A 15594-nucleotide genomic window follows, 5' to 3' on the forward strand; every position below is an offset into this window, starting at 1 on the left:
ATCTCAGCTTTCATTCGCTGTAGATATGCTCCGTTACTGGGGTACGTAGCTGTACGCCCTAGCAGCTGCCACCGTTGTGAGTACAGGGGAGGCATCCTGATCAACTGTTAATTGTTCAGGCAATTGTATTGCAGATGGTACACGTGGAGCTCATTCTCATATTTGTATTTACTGATGAATTCGATGAAATAGCCATCAATGCTTGATTCTTGTTGATTTGCAGATACCCATTGTTCATCAAACGCCAGTCAATTGTTAGTGTATTCAATCTAACCCAAGTCAAGATGCCTCGGCAAAGTAAGTCCAGACTACAGTTTACAGCATGACATTAAGATCAACTATTGCGAAAAAAAAAATACAATAAAGCCGACAACTACTTGCCCTTGCCATCAACATCTTGTTTCCTACTCGAAATATTCTTTTCTTCCATGGCGAGTTCGTCAGTCACTTCAGAGAGGTCAAATCTTTCGCCCAGAATAATATCGAGTTCCTGTGAACAAAACATCAGTGACAGGCGAACAAAGGCAGAGACTGGGAGGATTGTTCTTACCGGACCCTCGAATGTCTTCTTTCCATACAACACCCAATAGCCAATCAAAAAGATAGCAAAGATGCCGATGACACCTGACACGTAATCTAGCCACCGTCAGATTACCATTTCGAAAAATAAAAGAAGGGGGAGGTATACTCATCAAACTGGCAGTGACCGGGAGCACTGGTGGGAAGCAGAAGAACTGGAACCATGTCAGCTGTTGTAGTATCTGGATATTGGGTAAACTGACTATTGAAGTGATGAAAACGTAGAGCACAGCAATGTAGTTGATGATTAGTCCCCGCACCTTGCCAAATCTCCATGGTGTGTTGTTGGCTTGAGAATCCTGGAACTGTGTCAAGATATCCCTTCCTCTCACAATGAGTGTCAACACTGGGATAGCATATGACATGTTGAGGAGAATCGTGCAAGAAGAGACGAACGCGTTGAACGCGACGGTCGGTCCAAGGTACAATAGTCCGAAGATAGCATTGAACACCCATGTCAGAACGATAGTTCGAACAGGCACTTCCCATCTCGGATGGATGTGGCTAAAGTAGGAATGATACGGAACGCCTTTGTCGCGAGCCAAGGCGAATAAGAGTCGACTTGCACTAGTAATGGAGCCGTTCGTGCCGTGGATAAAGCATATGGCTAGCATTAGAGTCAGGAATGTGGTTCCCGCCCGGCTGCCTGTTGATTGGAATATGAGTTCGACGATGGGCAATCCGGTATTCGTGGCAACTATGCTCGGGAGGTCTGTCAGGCAGAAGAGCATGACGAGTATGAAGATTGTTCCCCTGTCTACTGTCAGTATCAACCATTCTCGACGTCAGTTCCAACTTACGTGGTCCCTCCGACGCCAACAGCGTACACCATTGCCAGAGGCGCGTCACGAGCTGGTGTGGGCATCTCCTCCGTCATGTGCAAAACGGCATCGTATCCTATGAGCGACAGAGCCGACTGAAGTAGTCCCAAAATCCACGCGATTCCATCATTCCATCCTGTTTCGTTTTGGAAGGTCGCAAAAACAAATTCCGAGTCTGTTTTATCGGAGGTTGAGAGTAGGACGACGCTGGCAACGAACACGCTGAGGATGGACCAGTACACTGCTGGCAAGTCAGTTGTGTACTGCGGTGAAAAGGGATGGATGAACAGATACTCACAGGCCAGGTTGTTCCATGGACCCAAGATACGATTTCCAAAAGTCATGGATAGTGTACCGAACGTCAAAACGGCCATGAAAATTAGGTACGTCTTCCATGCCGCCACAGCGTAGGTTCCATTGGATGCAACTACACAAGCGGCCGAAATAAATTGTGCTTCTGGGGTTCAGTCTCGGGCTGTTGGTACTGTCAAGGGAAACTCACCTGCGAAGAACCCCTCGGTCGTGACGAGTGTTAGCCAGCCAAAGATGTTGATGTAGCCGACCGCGAAGCTCTACGCGTCATTGTTAGCATGGATGGCATTGAAGGAAGTTACTGATCTACTTACCATAACTTTCCTCCACTTCTCAGAGGTCAAGGCCCATTGGAAGTGGTACTGTCCACCAGCTGTGGGCCAGATGGCGGCGAGCTCACCAAGGCTAGCAGCTAAGCAAAAGTTACATAGCACGCAGAAGATGAACCCATATAAGAATGCAACAGAGCCACCGGATGGAAGAACGATGGATAAACTACCTGCTAGACAAATCCAGGTACTGTCCGTCACACATCAGAAACATAGTAGCAGGTTAAGTTGGGGCTCAACGCACTTGAGAATGGCAAATGTCATGGCTACCATTGTGATCTTGGACAGGCGTGGCCTGAGGTGGCCCTCTGGCGAGGGAGGATGCGTATGGCTAGTCATTGTTACTTCTGGTGGACTATTCACTCTCACAGATTTCAAGATTGAGATGGGAGACAGAGAGCGAGACTATGACCTGTATATGTTCCTCAGAAGCGACTAGACTAGTTTGTAGCTAGGTTTGCGGAGAAGCTCTTCCATGCTGTTGGGTGTATCCGACTAACAGTTCATGGCCAAGGTAGTCAATCCCATGCCCTCGCTTTAAACAATAGTCTTAGTTGACAGTCAACTCTAAACGTAATACCTCTCATCCAGCGCCATCCTCCCCAGGTTCCACCATTTCAGCGCCCGCACGATCGCTACAGTACCGTCTCGAAACTCTACTGCCCCGCGTTGTACCATCTTCTAGTAGCTATTTTTTATTAAATTAGGAATATCAGTCTAAAATTTCCGTTTTGAGGATAGTAAGACAAGATGGCTGTGTGTTTCCCCCGCAATAGACTAAAGTTGCCAGCCAGTGAGAAACTGTTGTGATTCGTGCATCCTCGCCACTTGGTATGCTGTTTGCCATGTTTCAGGCACGTTAATCGAGGACCACGAGGAATAGCGGTCCTTGGGGGTATTTGATAAATAATTTTGTCTGGAAGAGGAATTTTTTGCCTCAACTTTTGGCCAGCTGATGGTAAGTCATGGATAGAGATGACGCAGTGGACGATCGCTTATACCCTACTTCTTGGAACCTGGCTTGTTTATTTGCAGTTTATAAATCGAGTCACGTCAACCTTAATAATTGCACAGAGGTTAGACCAGGCAACTATTGAGTCGAATCACAGTTACATGATAAGAACATGGAATTTGGGATTTTCGCAGAAGAATATCAGACAACAAATCCTGATCAATGGGACTCTGTGATAACCTGTTTCCATACCCTGTAGCTGTGAGGGAGTTACTATCTTATCTTATCTTATCTTCATATGATAAGAGCTCATCAGCCAGCTCGTCAGAAGAATCTGGTCGCGTTTCATGCCATTCAAGTCCCTAAAAGTCTTGGAAAAGTAATTTGGCGGCAGAAACATGGTAATTGAACCAACAAAAAAAAAACGCGTCGGTTTTGGGAGATTACAGCTACAATGACCGTGAATGCAAGAGAAGAAGTCTCTCTTGCAAGCCAGCTTGTCGCCTTCCTAGACAAGTTCCACCTTGTCAGCGCTAATGCTGCCGAGACACGACATTTGTTATGCAGTCAGACGTGTCGCGAAGGCTCCCGGTTGATATATTTACAAGCAACCTAAAGGGAACAGTGAGATTGGAGGAATTACAGCACTAAACATGGTATTACAGTGGGCTCGCTCCCTCTGCTGCCTGCTCAACCAAGTCAGCCAGGCCACCTACCATTAGGCACCGGGCGGGGTCTGAGAGGATAAGGTCCATTAACAGCGGTTCAAATCTTCTATAAGAACACACGACAGTTTCACCAGCAAACGGATTATCATGTTCATCTGACTGGAATACATTCATTGATTGTTGCTGAGAATAGCCTCAGCATGACTTCTTCCGAAAAGACCCTCCATCCCGAGATCTGGGATAATATCTGTGCCCATCTCACACCCCCAAGCCACGCAAATCTACGCCTCGTTTCACCAACATTCAACAGCATCGCTTTACCATGGAAATACAGAAGCATACGTTTAGAAGCGTTCGGGCCATCAGTCGAACGCTTCATCAACATCGCCAAAACCCCCGAGCTTCGTGACCTAGTCCGAGAAGTCACCATCGACACCCGTGTCGATCTCAACTGGGAATACGCCAGGAACGACAACTACCCTTTTCCCACAGCTTTCATGAACGCGCTACCCTACCTGAGATACTTCACCAGCGTCACGGCTCTGCATATCCGCTTCGAGGAACATTGTGGCAATCAAGCTGAATTTTATAAATTGAGTATCGAGGAGACCTATCTCTTTCGGTACAAAGTTCTCGACACCATTTTTCACTGCGCTGCGGGTTTGTGGACATTAGAGAAGCAGCTCAAGATGGATGAGGAACTCGATGAAGAAAGATATATATGCGAAGGTGATGAGAAGTGCGACTACAGTGATCAAGATCTTCAGTTTCGTGGTTCTTGCTTTGCACTTCGGGAATTGACTATTGCCAACCTGGCCGACTATGCCGATACAGATATCTTGGATTCCAAGGCGTGGCAAACAATCATGGACCTTCCAACCCTCATCGACTTCAAGCTTTTTATTACGACGGAAGAAGATGAAGCTGCACCAGAGAACGAGGTCTACCTTATCGAAAAATACGACTTCTTTGACAGTCTGCCCTCAACATGGCTGTCCTCGAACCTCACTCAGAACTTGAGGGTCTTGTCGTTGTATTTTAAAGACTACTGGGGTTGGTTCCCATTCATGGATCTCCGCGACTTTGGTCACGAGTCTCCGTTTCCACAACTCAAGGTCCTCGCACTGGGTAACTATGTCTTCACCCACGATTGGCAGGTTGATTGGTTCCCCAAGATTGGAAAGGAGAACGGCGGTGGAGGATTGGAAGAGTTATACCTCGATGATTGTCCCATTCTGTTCCATGCGAGCCATGAGGCTATTGACGAGCACGGGTATCCTGATTACCTTCCTGTCACAGAGATGGATAGGTCTGCATCGCAAGAGCATGACTTCCACATTCGATGGCACCATGTCCTTGCACAATGGAAGGATTCAATGAGAGGACTCAAAGTGTTCCGAATGGGTCATGGATCATGGTGGGGGCGGCCGGAGAGAACATACCAACTAATTTCTGCTGATCCAGACTATGCGCATGCCAATAAAAGTGCGCTAGACTATCGTTTATCACACAATACGCACAGAACCTTTGCTTGTCCAATCCCATCCGGGGAGGAATGCCAGCTAGAAAGATGGCGCTATGGTGAGGGCCTCGACGATGAGAGAAGCAATAGGATGACTTACATTGCCTACGATCTCGGAACGGGACCTTCACGGTGGATTGGCGAGGATGATGGTGAATTTGAGCTGGAAGAGGGTGTCAAGGACAAGGATGATGTTGCGTGGGATGCGATGATGGCTGCGATACAGGCAAGATGCAAGAATGGAAAGTGTACGACCTAGAGACTTGAATATTAAAGCCATCTGCACTTCGCCGTCACCCAAATATGCCCCGTCAACGAACCCACCGGCTGAAGCGAGGCTCTAGAAGCAAAGTTGACCAGCCACTGCCAGAAGATGGTGGAGGAAACATGAAGCATGACGAGAGGCACGAAGACAACAAAAGACTGACTGCGCGCACCGAATCAATGCAGTGCGTGAGATCAACACCGAAGGAGGATGCGGCATCACGTTGGCTATAGAAAAACGTCGGCAGAGCAGGAAAGGTGTCAGACAGAAGAGGCACGCAGAGGACTCGCAGAGCTGGATATGAGAGGATGAAGAACAGGGACAATCCTTTGCTATGTTCAAGACACAATGCTGCAGTTTCAGAACCTAGAAAGAAGATTGTGAGCTTGATATACACACGGATAAAGCATCGTTATCCATAAATTAATACTATGGTTGTGCCGAGTTGACTGAAGAACAAACCAGCTGATCTAGTGCCTGGGCTATGAACATTCACCTTTATTTTTGGAGCACGTTCCACCTTGTAGTGGCAGATGTTTGAATTAGTAGCTTAGCCGTTCAAAATTCTTCTCTGCTGCTCCAACTGCAAGGCAAAAGCCCCCCTCTTCATCTTCTCTTCCTCTTCCCCTCCTCTGCCCTTCAAAACAACATCACTCTTTTTGATCATCTCCAAACCTATTTACCGTCTTTTTGGTATCAGCGCTCGAACACTCTATTGGAAAGAAAATCACATCAAGTCCTTCATCCGGAACATATCATCATGCACCTGTCGATCAAAATTCCCCTACCCTCTCTCAAAAGGTGGCCTTGCATCACTGGCGAGAACGCTCATGACAGCGCGCATATCACCGCAATTGAGCCCCCTCACGAGGAAGACACCTTTGAAGAAATCGCCAACATCAGCGACGAAGTTGAGTCTCGCCATGACTCCGATGACGAAGTCCCCTACCCTGAAAGCCCAATCACCTACAACGGCGGCCAGTACCTCGACGTAGAAGACTACTTCTACCATAACGACGGAAAATACTTCGAAAAGGCCTTGCGACCGGAGAAGAAGCCGAAGCCTCCTCAGCCAAAGATGGACGACTACCTCTTGAACGAACTGCACATCGCCATACACGGAGAGAAGGACCCAGAGGTCATCAAGATGGAGAGCTACGTCAACGAAATCAACAACCAGTCTGACGCGCCTCTGCAGCCCAAGGATCCTTAGAAAGGATTGGGAGGGCACGGTGCCCCTGCATGGTCTGTTTGTACGCGCTGCAAGGACGATAGACATACGAACGAAAAGGCGCACAGAAAGGTAGCAGGCTTGCTCAAGTTTCTTGAGCCTGGGATGATGCCCAACCGACATGGATTGCAGGAGCTGATCATGAAGTATCCTCCGAAGATGGTTCGACGACGCAGTATTTAGAAGGAGACAGGGCGGTAGAGTGGCATGATGGTTTGCGAGAATGGGGGCGTCACTTTTGTATGCGCAGCCCAGGTTGGAGAGTGATGTACTATTGGCTAAGGTCTTGGTATGGATTGGACAGAGATTTACAAGAGTCAGAATGTGTCCTGTCATGGTAGTATTCTTGTTGTTGAGATCATTTTGACGACCTCCGAGATATCAAAGCTAATAAGAAATTGTACCCTTGCCTAGGAACGATGAAGTGACTGCCATTTTACATTAAATAGACACTACATGCCTGTTGAATCAACATTATCTCCGAAAGTGACTTTCAAATAAAGTCACATCTCCATAGAATTGGTATCTCGCTCACCTCTCTGTCGGTTCACATGATGAGCATTATACATCCCATAACGACTGATTCATCCCAAATTACATTGTCAAAGACGCACATGAAAGTTCTCCTAATTGTAGTTACATACTTGAAACCGACAGAAGCAAATATTCTATTTCGTAATATGTCATTCTCATGGAACACCTACACTGTTCAGCAGTACTCAACCACGTTCGAGTTTTTGCAGATGGCGATCAACTGTGTGTGGCCAGAGCAACCAGAACATGCTTGGTAAGAACTGCACCTGTCATGCCAGTGCCAGCGTCCGACAGAGCTGCATGCATTGCAACTTTCTAAAATAACGCTAGTGTGAGGCTCAACCCTTTGTCTTCCCCCGTTCTCATCTCTTCCTTCTTCTTTTCCCAAACATCCTCTTGCGAGTCTAACTTTTTGAACCACTACCTTTGCGACTCAGATATTTGAGAAAAGAAGAACGCTCTGTCTTTGATACTATATTTGTGAACTTCGCTTTTACGGTCAACATCATGTCTGGAAACCGAGTCTACAATCACGACGACTATGAACTCGTCCCTAACCCGAAAGACCATGTCGAAATCCTGGACTACGACCACGAGGATGCTGAGTGGGACGACTGCGATTTCGAGGTCAAGAAAAAGACTTCCGACCCCAAGCCTGCCGCCTCTGCTCCCAAGGCCAATAAGAACTTCCGGAGAAGAAGAATCAACAAAACAAGGTTTTCGAGCAGATGGCGGCCGCGAAAAGATATTTGCAACCAGAGATGAGTAAGGATCGCTCTCCAGCCCTATTGATGACTCGTACATTGACTAATTGATAACAGGATAAATTTTGACTACAAGAACTCTATCTGGATACGCAGAGTACTATCAACAACGACACGCCCGCGGCGATAAGTCCTCGTGAAGACATTTCTTGGCAGAGAGGATGTGGGAAAGTGTGCGCGAGATGGAAGAAGTTCGGTAGAACAATAATTTGACTGTTTCGCTACCAAGTTGTTTTTAACATCAAAAAGTGAATCTTTCGTATGCATCTGGTACGATGTTGTTCTTTCATGGAAGAAACAACGTATATATGCACTAGGACATTTCGAAAATAGTCACTGTTCTCAACATGTTATTCTTGAGCAGATCGCAGATTAGTTGTTCTTGTGTTCTAGTGTGAATACTTTAGTAGGTGAACACTACCTCTAGATCCCATTGTTCCATTCCAGACATTTACATCAGCGCAGCTCTGTTCGCATCGCTCAGCTAATTCCCAGATCAGGCATAAGCTTGTTTGCCTGTTCCCCTTTGCGTTCACCATACGCTGGGAGATTCACCATGTGGCAGCTGGGCCAGCACCTTGTCCCTTTCCTGCAACTACATGTTCGCAGGCCACAGTTCGACCTCAATCTCACATTCTCATCAGTATTAAAACCTCCCTTCTCCTTCATCCGTATTTTGGTACCATCACTGCATCATTTGCACGTTAGCTCTTTCACCCAATACTCCCTACGAAGACACTATCGATTCTCGATATCACATCAACCAAAATGGAGCCCACAGTCAAGAAGACCTCCACCAGCCGAATCCAGCTCGGAGACGACATGGACGAGTTCGTTCTTGTCCTCGATCCTGCCCGCCCCGTCAAGCCTCTTGGCGGTGCTGGAGGCCATGAGCAGAAGAAAGAAACGGCCGCTCTCCAGGAGGACGTCGTTCCAGGCAAGGCCTACAAACCACAGGTCGACAACACACAGAACTCCGCCAAGCCTCCTACAGCCGCCGAGAAGAAGGCCCTTGACGATTACCACGATGATATGCGCAAATTGGCCGAGGATTCGATGCCCGAGCGTGACGGCCTCCGCGTTGCCTACGAAGACTGGTTTTACACCGATAGAGGATCGCATCACTTCGATCTCGGTGATGAACACTAAGCATTCCACATCTCTTTCTTTCTTTCTTTTTTTTTTTTTTGTTTGTTTCTGTCGTCTTGTTTGATCTTCACTGGTAAGTCATCCCCTACCGTGCGTGGGCCTTGTTCGCAAGCTTATGCCTGGAGTCAACAGATGATTGATGTCCGAAACACTTGTATCAGGATATGTCTTGCCCGCGTTTTCAACAGATTTCGGTATGTCGCCGTTTGGTGTGTGTAACAAGACTGGAGGCATAGGGAAGGTTGGAAAATCCATTGGGATGTTATTTGTTGATATGATACCCCATTTTGTAGCTTGTCAGAACAAATATTTTCGAATGGCCCTTGAGTTGCGATTCATGCAAATTTGTGTAAGAAATTATTTTTGACTAGTTGTACCAGGTAATTCCTGGAAAAGACTATACTAGATCGCATAAGCACATTTGACCATCTTACATTACAGACACGAGCAGCACTACGTTAGTTAGATGAATGAATGTAAGCCTCAATCGAAAGGAACACTAGCAACCGATGAAACAGTCTGTTTTCTGCCCATTTTTGGTCCGTTTCTCGCGGCGAGTCCGAGCGTCTAAGGAGACTGGGGTACATGACGCGACCGTTTAATGCAATGCTACCGAGAATTGGGACTAACGTATTTTGTAGCGTAGAATTAATAGATTACGTGGCTTTCACTAATTCACTGGTACTCAGATTCTAATCTTGCTAGAGTGACAACAATACAAGGACCAGGTTTGGTTGACCAGCAGACACAGGTGGAGAGGGTCGGCACCGCGCGTGGTAGGTCATGAAAGTTGCGGTTAGCTTGCAGGGAAACCGAGCTGTTGGCTCTAGTCACATGTTCCATGCTCAACTGTAACCTCTCAAACGGTGAACCGCATTGGTCAATGCCGTCCTAGCAGGGGATAAGTAACGACCAAGACTTGTTCTGGGACAGACCATGTAACCAGCCATTAGTCATGGAGACCTTGACATGCGGGAATTATCATATCAGTAATTGCCTCTGAACATATGTCGCTCTGTGAGACCCATACGACAGGTATGTGGAGGAATCCATTCAAGCCAGTCTACGGATACCATTATCAGTTGAGAAAGTCTAGGCTAGACCAGGGACACGGCACTACTGCAAGTGCTGTCCTGTCGTTCCAGGGGAGCCCATGATCTGGATTGTGTCATTCCCTTAGCCGAATCCTCTTGAACCCCTGGGCTGGACCAGGGTTCCATCCAGAGCCACCGGTCTCCGTCCGCAGTGGGTAACAGACCCGTGGAAACGGCTTGTAACAGTGGGTGCAGGGATACTGAGGTGGAGAGACAAGAAGAGACAAGATTGCAATCACACCACGTCAAAGGTGAATTGGGGAGGACAGAGTACCACTGCATATTAAGTATGGGTTACGTTACCACGCGTATGTCTATCACTTCGTATGTACCCCATCTCGATGCCGGCACTCGTCAAATCACGCTCGGAAACGAGCCATCACGTGCCGTACTAGTCAACCGACTTATCAACCAAAGAGTCATTGTCGATGGATCCTCCAAAAAGACGTTGGTGAATTAAGTTTTCTTAAATCCTTGCTGGCTTGATTTCCTTATCCCTTGAGCACATATTACCCCTGACGGTTGTAGCCGTTATGGAGTCGTCCCGAACCGATGCATCCGCCGTCAGTTCATGGTCCGTTCACCGCCGACGCTATCGTTGAACAAGACAGGAATTCCTTTAAAGGGTAGCATAGTTTCGCGGGAACGTTAGACTAGTAAATCCGTTTTATAGTTCTGCGGCTACGATAATCTTTTCTATACTTTTACACCATATATTTGATCTCTTTACTTGGCCTACATATCATATCGTGCTTTATATCTTAACACTCTATCCTAAACCCAACTACACAATGCCTCACAAAGACGTTCCCCTTAGACCAGTAAAGCTGGCCTTTGATCCTGTGGGATCAGACACCCTCGGTGTGCCTCACCTTGACTTTGCGTCTCTATTCCGAGAGGAAAATGTTCCCGAGGATGCCCCTCTTGTTCTTAACCCAGAGGAGATAGGTGTCCCATGGAATACCTCTCTTCCTTGGACAAGACAATCAAAGTTCTGGGCTCACGCTGAAGCGGCTGGATATGACTTGGCCAACGCAATCAGTCTTGACAAGGCATCAGAACGAGGAACACTGCCCATGGAGTTGATGGATGAGCGCCGCAAGTGGAAGATTGATGAGCTAGTTGAAGATGCCCTCTCTTGCTGTGTATATCTTTATCCTACATCATCTCCTACCAGATTGGCATTGTTGACCCAGTCTGTCCTGCTACTATTCCTCCATGACGGTATGTTGATATTGAACTATAGCTAGGGAAATCAATCACTGACATATGAATATAGACGTCATTGAGCGAGGAGCCACTCAAAACGTAAGAGTTCTATCTACCAGTCTGCAAACTTGGTACAATAGGTATACTGACAAACCTTTAGGAAACCACAGTGGTGGACGAGTTTCTAAGCATGGCCCCCAAGAACAAGCATCTTAAGAAGTTCTGGTCAGAAGTATTGGAATGTGATCCCGTCCTGGGGCCCGATCTGCTTTATGCTATTCATGCTTTCGTCCGTGATGGTCGTATCAAGTCGCCATTTAAGCAAGATCACTATGCCACATTGTCCGATTACATGCTTTATCGTCGAAATGACGTTGGAAAGACGTGAGTGCATTCTAAAGCAGCTTTCCTGAAATCATACACTAACTCTGAACCCAGATTCATGATTGCAGCTATCCGCTTCGGCTCCGGCGTGCACCAAACAGCCGAGGAACTTGCTCCCTTTGACGAGCTTGCTGATCTTTATGTCAGACATTCAATCCTCATCAACGATCTCTACTCGTATGACAAGGAGGTTCATGAGGTCAAGACCATCAACGCATCTATCGTGAACGCAGTCGCCGTCACAGAGCAGCTGCTTTCCGTGTCGCCTGACCTGGCCAAGAACATCACGAGAAATATCACATTCGACATGGAGAAAGAGTTTTACGGCATGTGCGAAAAGTTTATGCACAGTCCTAATATCAACGATCGCCAGCGCGTTTTCATAACCGCTCTCTTTGACGCGTTGACTGGTAACATCTTCCACTCTGCTACTTTGAGTAGATACGTTCGTCACGGCGAGAGGCCGCTTCCTTGCAAGTGTTAGATAAGGAGGAGGTATCCTTGGAATGTTTATAGCTAGCACATGTCCTGCATTTTAATACCACGGCACACGATTTCTTTTTTTTCCGTTTTACTTGTATATTTCACTTTGCACAAGTCTATTGGGAGGATCATAACCTACCTAGTTAGTCGTATACGCACACGCGAATATTATAAGAGTCCGTGCATAATCACTATATATACCTGCACACTCATGCAAGGATGCACGACACTTTGACAGGTATGTTTTCTTGGTAAATCCGAACTAAAGCCAGAGGCATATTTTGCTACTTGCCACGATTACACTTATTGCTTGGCCCACGGAGTCGTATTTATCCCACTGTAATAGCACAGCGCACCAGCCCCCAATACTACCCTGCTAGGATCGGAGAATGGGATGACAAGGAGAGCCTTGACTGTCAAGGTAGCGTTGCTTAACGTAAATGCCGGGGAAGCGGGTGAATGGTCAAATGACCCTGCTTATTGTGACATTCCGCATCGAAGTCTCTTTTGAGAAGACCATATTCTCGCGTCGTGATAAGTCTCTGATAGTATTTTATAGATGGTATCTGGATTGGAATCTCTGAAACGGCCCGATGGTGAGTGTTCGTGGAGCAAAGGTCTCACCGCTTGTTGGTTGTTGGTTGTTGGTCGCTGACTGTTGGTTGTTGGTTCTGTTGAAGGGATCATACCATACCTATGAGTGGGTCACGTAATTGGAGGATACCCTCCGGCATGCCCTTAGCGGGATGAACCCTGAACCGAATATGGTCCAGCATAACCGGTCAAAGATAAAAGCATGTCTGGATGCCAAGCTTACCAAGGTATGTCAGTTCTGGACACAGTCGGTGGGCTTCAGTCGAGGAATACGGAAATGTGTATGTAGCATTGTAGTTAAGCGCTAGGAAATTACTGATCTACAAAGAAATAGTCCCATTGTAATAGGGTTCAGCGAGTGTAATTACATTCAGGAAAATATGATCAGTTGGAGTTGCCAGTCACCTTCAGGTTACTATGTAGACGGAGCAACGAATTCTCAAACCCACTCAAGAGAAGCGAAAGTCCCTTTCCATCAGTTTCCGCAGCCTGGTCTTTGATGATAAGGCTCACCAAGTTCTGCAACTCAGTGGCCAGTCCCTTGTCAGCGGTTGCCATGCCACCCAAAAAGCTCGTAAGGACATTCATCATAGGGTTCATAGATGCGTTCATACGGAGGCTAGCACCCAAGGATCGAATGATCTCTTCAAGAGTTCTCAGCAGCTTGGTGAGGAGTTCGTCGATCTCCTCAATGATGGTTTGGCGTTCGCCGTCCGTGAGTTTGAGAGAATTGGTGTTGTGCGTAGCTGAGAGGCGGTTCAATGAAGCGGATAGAATGTTGCGGATGCTGGAGATCTCTTTGACAGTATCGGTAGTTCCTTTTTTTTCCGAGAGCTTCCCGGCATCGACTTGGGCAAGGATAGTATCTACGATATGCTATTAGAACGCGAAGTGCGTATAGTTTTGACACACGTACCAATCTTGTCTGTATGAACAGTTATTTGGTCAAGAGTGCTGTCCAAATTGTCGATAATATCTGGACCACTCTTGAAGCCTGTAGTGAAAAGCTTGAGCTTTACCAATCGTTTCGGGTGTTTCTTATGCGATTTTCTCGAGCCCTTCTTTCGTGAAATCATGTAAGTTTTGGTAAGGGCCTTGTCCTTGCTGGACTTGGATCGTTTGACATTTGTTGTTGCCTTTTGAGCCTCGGGGTTACTGATGTAACCTTCGAGATCGACTGAAAGAGCGTTTACTGCCCCCTCTTCAGCACCGGCATCGAAAAGATGGGACTCCCGGCCAGCAAGGGACTTGTCGGTGGTGGGAGCAGCGATAGAGCTAGTCGCCAAAGCGGCAGCTACAACTAGAAAGACCTTCATATTGGGCATGAAAGTAATTGGTTGATGATTAGCTGAATAATTTTGATGAGATACTTGTAGTTGTCAAATTCGAGAGGATATGACTCACGACTTTATACATTCATTCGTAAGGGTCTAACATAAACTTGACTTTAGACTCAACACCATTAAAATCTATCTTGGCATGGCCGATCCTCAACGCATCATGATAGCTCTGTGACATAAACATTTCTCACTTCATAGAGAGCTGATTGCCACTGACGCCAATCATGTTCTTAAATGAACGTTTATTGTGCATTAAACCAAAGGCAGATGTTCATACTTTGCAGTTGGTATGAAGCTATTCCCAGAAGAGTTGCAGTGGCTTGTCGATCATACCCGACGTCGTCAAAATAAAGTTGCAGCAGCCAGATCCGGACACCCGCATCGTGGGTTTGATATGTCAGATTTCATTTTCTTGGTGGTGGTGCTGTGCCTTTGTGGGTTCAGTTACGATGGAGTCTTGGAACGTAACCTAATGTCAGGGTCAGGTACAGATGCAGGTGCCTGACCCTTTTTATGACTTCATGCATGCCGGCTGGTTTTGGTTTGGCGAGCTGCTGTGCCACTTACGGCAATTTCGGTGTCCCACGGTTCGCGATGGGGTAAAAAGTGTTGAAGTGCTCCCATTAACTCGGGTAATTGCTTTCATAAAACGACTGTATGCAGCCACAAGTATACATAATAGCAGCACTACTTACTTTGCAGTATGCTCAAGTGGCGATTTACATTTCCGGGTTTTCGATTCTCAGGTATGTGAGTTGTATGGATCCGGCATGTCTTGATTCAGCATTCCTTTCAGATCAGCTCCGGTGAACACAATAACACTAGACACATCATTTTGATCGATAGTTTAGCGAACAGTATCCCGCATATTTTGCATTATCCTCATTAGTTTTGCAGTTTTTGGTCAGTAATGGGTAGAGATACTGGGATTGTTGACAACAATGTATCAGAATCCACTACGAACTATTTCTCCACGCAAGCAAGCCAACAATGATACAGCTTCAAGTAGTAGTATAACACATCGAAATACATACTGGAGTATCGACATTCCAGACGATTAAACGGGATATCATTCAAGTGTCAGTTTTCTTGCAGTAAACCGACCTATCACAATATTCTAGGGCTCTTGTGTGTAAAGCGTCCCCGCCTCTCCTCAAGCTCGGAGTTAGTGGCAAGCCACACACAACCAGCAAAAAGACGCATCATCTCCACACAACTGAGACAAAAAAGACACATGGCTTCTGGCTGAACCCACGCAAAAGAAAGGGTCTGGCCGGGGATTGAACCCGGGACCTCTCGCAAGCAATGCTATAGGGTTTTCCCTAAGCGAGAATCATACCACTAGACCACCAGACCGAGCAGAT

At 46.7% G+C, this 15594-nt stretch overlaps 6 protein-coding genes and 1 non-coding gene across 7 annotated transcripts; 4 read left to right on the forward strand and 3 right to left on the reverse strand.

The window, feature by feature from the left end:
* Positions 1-138: 138 nt before the first annotated feature.
* Positions 139-2380, reverse strand: EDB82DRAFT_555708 (amino acid/polyamine transporter I; the record flags this gene model as incomplete). Its single annotated transcript, XM_065609659.1, has 9 exons — positions 139-490; positions 551-636; positions 689-734; positions 783-1332; positions 1380-1641; positions 1699-1854; positions 1903-1972; positions 2027-2231; positions 2286-2380. The coding sequence occupies 9 exons, from the start codon at positions 2378-2380 to the stop codon at positions 374-376; spliced, it is 1587 nt and encodes a 528-aa protein (XP_065464846.1). The 3' UTR covers positions 139-373.
* A 1355-nt stretch (positions 2381-3735) lies between these two features.
* On the forward strand, positions 3736-5625 carry EDB82DRAFT_172780 (uncharacterized protein). Its single transcript, XM_025735017.2, has one exon. The coding sequence runs from the start codon at positions 3862-3864 to the stop codon at positions 5440-5442; it is 1581 nt and encodes a 526-aa protein (XP_025585766.1). The 5' UTR covers positions 3736-3861; the 3' UTR covers positions 5443-5625.
* Positions 5626-6052: 427 nt separating this feature from the next.
* EDB82DRAFT_575040 (uncharacterized protein) lies at positions 6053-7092 on the forward strand. The gene has a single exon (XM_025735018.2). The coding sequence runs from the start codon at positions 6209-6211 to the stop codon at positions 6659-6661; it is 453 nt and encodes a 150-aa protein (XP_025585767.1). The 5' UTR covers positions 6053-6208; the 3' UTR covers positions 6662-7092.
* A 1653-nt stretch (positions 7093-8745) lies between these two features.
* Positions 8746-9126, forward strand: EDB82DRAFT_555710 (uncharacterized protein; the record flags this gene model as incomplete). Its single annotated transcript, XM_025735021.1, has 1 exon — positions 8746-9126. The coding sequence occupies one exon, from the start codon at positions 8746-8748 to the stop codon at positions 9124-9126; it is 381 nt and encodes a 126-aa protein (XP_025585769.1).
* Positions 9127-11011: 1885 nt separating this feature from the next.
* On the forward strand, positions 11012-12358 carry EDB82DRAFT_536458 (isoprenoid synthase domain-containing protein; the record flags this gene model as incomplete). Its single annotated transcript, XM_025735022.2, has 4 exons — positions 11012-11444; positions 11500-11528; positions 11590-11813; positions 11868-12358. 4 exons carry the CDS (start codon positions 11012-11014, stop codon positions 12295-12297), a joined length of 1116 nt encoding a protein of 371 aa, XP_025585770.1. The 3' UTR covers positions 12298-12358.
* Positions 12359-12964: 606 nt separating this feature from the next.
* Positions 12965-14693, reverse strand: EDB82DRAFT_499294 (uncharacterized protein). The gene is made up of 3 exons (XM_025735023.2): positions 14295-14693; positions 13807-14238; positions 12965-13756 (listed from the first exon to the last, which is right to left on the reverse strand). Exons 2-3 carry the CDS (start codon positions 14213-14215, stop codon positions 13275-13277), a joined length of 891 nt encoding a protein of 296 aa, XP_025585771.2. The 5' UTR covers positions 14216-14238; positions 14295-14693; the 3' UTR covers positions 12965-13274.
* An 802-nt stretch (positions 14694-15495) lies between these two features.
* Positions 15496-15586, reverse strand: EDB82DRAFT_t146. Its single transcript has one exon. It is a non-coding gene; the product is annotated as a tRNA-Pro (tRNA).
* Positions 15587-15594: the final 8 nt, after the last annotated feature.

Source organism: Fusarium venenatum (assembly GCF_020744135.1).
Source record: "Fusarium venenatum strain MPI-CAGE-CH-0201 chromosome Unknown EDB82scaffold_2, whole genome shotgun sequence".
Classification (NCBI taxonomy): domain Eukaryota; kingdom Fungi; phylum Ascomycota; class Sordariomycetes; order Hypocreales; family Nectriaceae; genus Fusarium; species Fusarium venenatum.